The sequence below is a fragment of the Camarhynchus parvulus genome, chromosome 1 (genome assembly GCF_901933205.1).
Source record: "Camarhynchus parvulus chromosome 1, STF_HiC, whole genome shotgun sequence".
NCBI lineage: Eukaryota > Metazoa > Chordata > Aves > Passeriformes > Thraupidae > Camarhynchus > Camarhynchus parvulus.
Window position 1 is genome coordinate 69,434,831 of NC_044571.1, and position 1,858 is coordinate 69,436,688.

Consider the following 1,858-nt stretch of genomic DNA (forward strand, 5'->3'; position numbering starts at 1 on the left):
CAATCTTTACAAGTTCTTACAACTTGCCCCCAGCAGTTCAGGTGGCAGGGAGCAGATCCCGGCGGCCTCGGGACCAGCAGGGATGGTACAGACAGACCCTGGGCGTTTCGGCTGCCCCAAAAGGCAGCGGGCTCCTTGTCTGGGGCGCGTCTCACGCCGCTCGGGGCTCTGCCAAGGGCAGGTCAGCGCTGTCCTTCAAGGGCGACAATGTCACTGCAAAGACATTTGCCCCGGAACAGCTCTCCGGGCGCGCAGCCCGGGCCGTGAGGGCGGCGGGTGCCGGCGGGCCCGGGCTGCGGCCCCGCTCGACTGCCCGCCGCTGCCGCCAGAGGGAGCCGCGGGCCCACGTTTGGAGTGAGGCGGCGGGGCCCGACGGGGCGGGCCGGGGCAGCGCCGGGAGGGGCTGCGGCCGCCTCGGCCGTCAGGGGGGCGTGAGGCCCGCTCGGCTGCCAGTGCCGCCCGCTGGGGAAGCGCCTGATCCCCAGAGTCCCGCCACGGCTGCTCCGGGTCTCCCTCATCTCCCCGGCTGCCTCCACATCTCTGCTGCCCGGGAGCCGCCTGTTTGCGCGTTTCCCGTTCCACTCCCCTTCCCTCCGCGCCGTCCCTTTCGGGGCTGTGCTCCCTATCTCTGTCCTGCCCGGGTCGGGGAGAGCAGCCCTGGCCTTGCCTGAGGAGCCCCGAAGGAGAGGGACGAGTCCCAGCTTTCCCCGGAGAGGCAGCCCGGAGTTCGGCGGGGCCTCCGGGCGCTGCCCAAGCCTGGGCGCTCCTGGGAGCAGAGTCCGGGCAGCCCTTGGAGCACGCTGCCCTTGGGGCACGAGGGGACACGGGGGCCGGACAGAGCCTCGTGGGGAGGGCTCCGGGGTCAGCGGGGGAACCCTCTCTGCGGCCCCGGCCCTGCCCTGCGCGGCCCCGGGCCCTCACCTCTCCGCCTAAGGCGGGAGGCTGAATGGATTTCTCTGCCGTCCCGTCCTCCCCCCTTGCTCCCATAGAGTCCAGCAATTTAGCAAGTTCACCAAGCTGTGTCATGCTTCATGACTAATTCACATATTTAAATGGGAACGGTCAAAGCTGGACTATTTGATGCCAGCCAAGCGCATTTATCAGGTCAAAAAAGCTCACAATGGCTGGAGGCTCCGTGTGTGTGCGCGGGTGTCTAATATAAGCGCTTGCTCAGCGCTGGACCTGGAGTCGCCCCTCCTCAAAAAAAAAAAGTAAATCCAGGCCCACAAATAAATAAATAAAGCACTCAGATCGGTTGCAGCTTCCCAGAGAAGAGTCTCCCCCTGCCCCCACCTCCTGGCCTGCCTCCGTTCCCCCCCCGGCCCCCACCCAGTTGTGCCTATAATTTGTGCTTCATGGAATTAATCTGATCAATTACAGCGGTTTTCACGTGGCTGAGCAGTTTCAAAGGTGCCACATTTTATTATCTGCTGACCCCCTGACATCGCAGGTGCAGATTTAATGACGGAAAGAAGGGGGGAAAAGGAAAGGGGAGGGGGGGTTGGTTAAATTAGCCAAATGAACTTTTCTCTCCGGCGTCGCCACTGATAGACGAACGTGTGGATGGGTAGTTGTGTGAGATGCGTGTGAGATGCGAAGGCCTCTGAGCTGTGCCCGGAGAGGCGGCGACGGGCCCCGGTGGGACGCGCAGCGCCGACGGCCGGGGCGGCCTCGGGGGGCTCGGCAGTGCCCGGGCAGCACCTCCATGCTGCGGGAAGGGGTGCCACGTTCAAGGAAAACGAGCAAACTGAAGTTCACGGCTCCGGGACTGATAAATGTTGCGGGTACAAGGTCACGATCGATCACCGCACACTGTCGAGATGCATTTCGTGAGTGGATGCCTCTTCACAATCGCCTC

General features: G+C 63.9%; 1 protein-coding gene across 1 annotated transcript; it reads right to left on the reverse strand.

Annotated features, from left to right (window-relative positions):
* Positions 1 to 210: 210 nt before the first annotated feature.
* Positions 211 to 1,026, reverse strand: LOC115903051 (translation initiation factor IF-2-like). Its single transcript, XM_030947180.1, has one exon. It carries the CDS (start codon positions 1,024 to 1,026, stop codon positions 211 to 213), a length of 816 nt encoding a protein of 271 aa, XP_030803040.1.
* Positions 1,027 to 1,858: the final 832 nt, after the last annotated feature.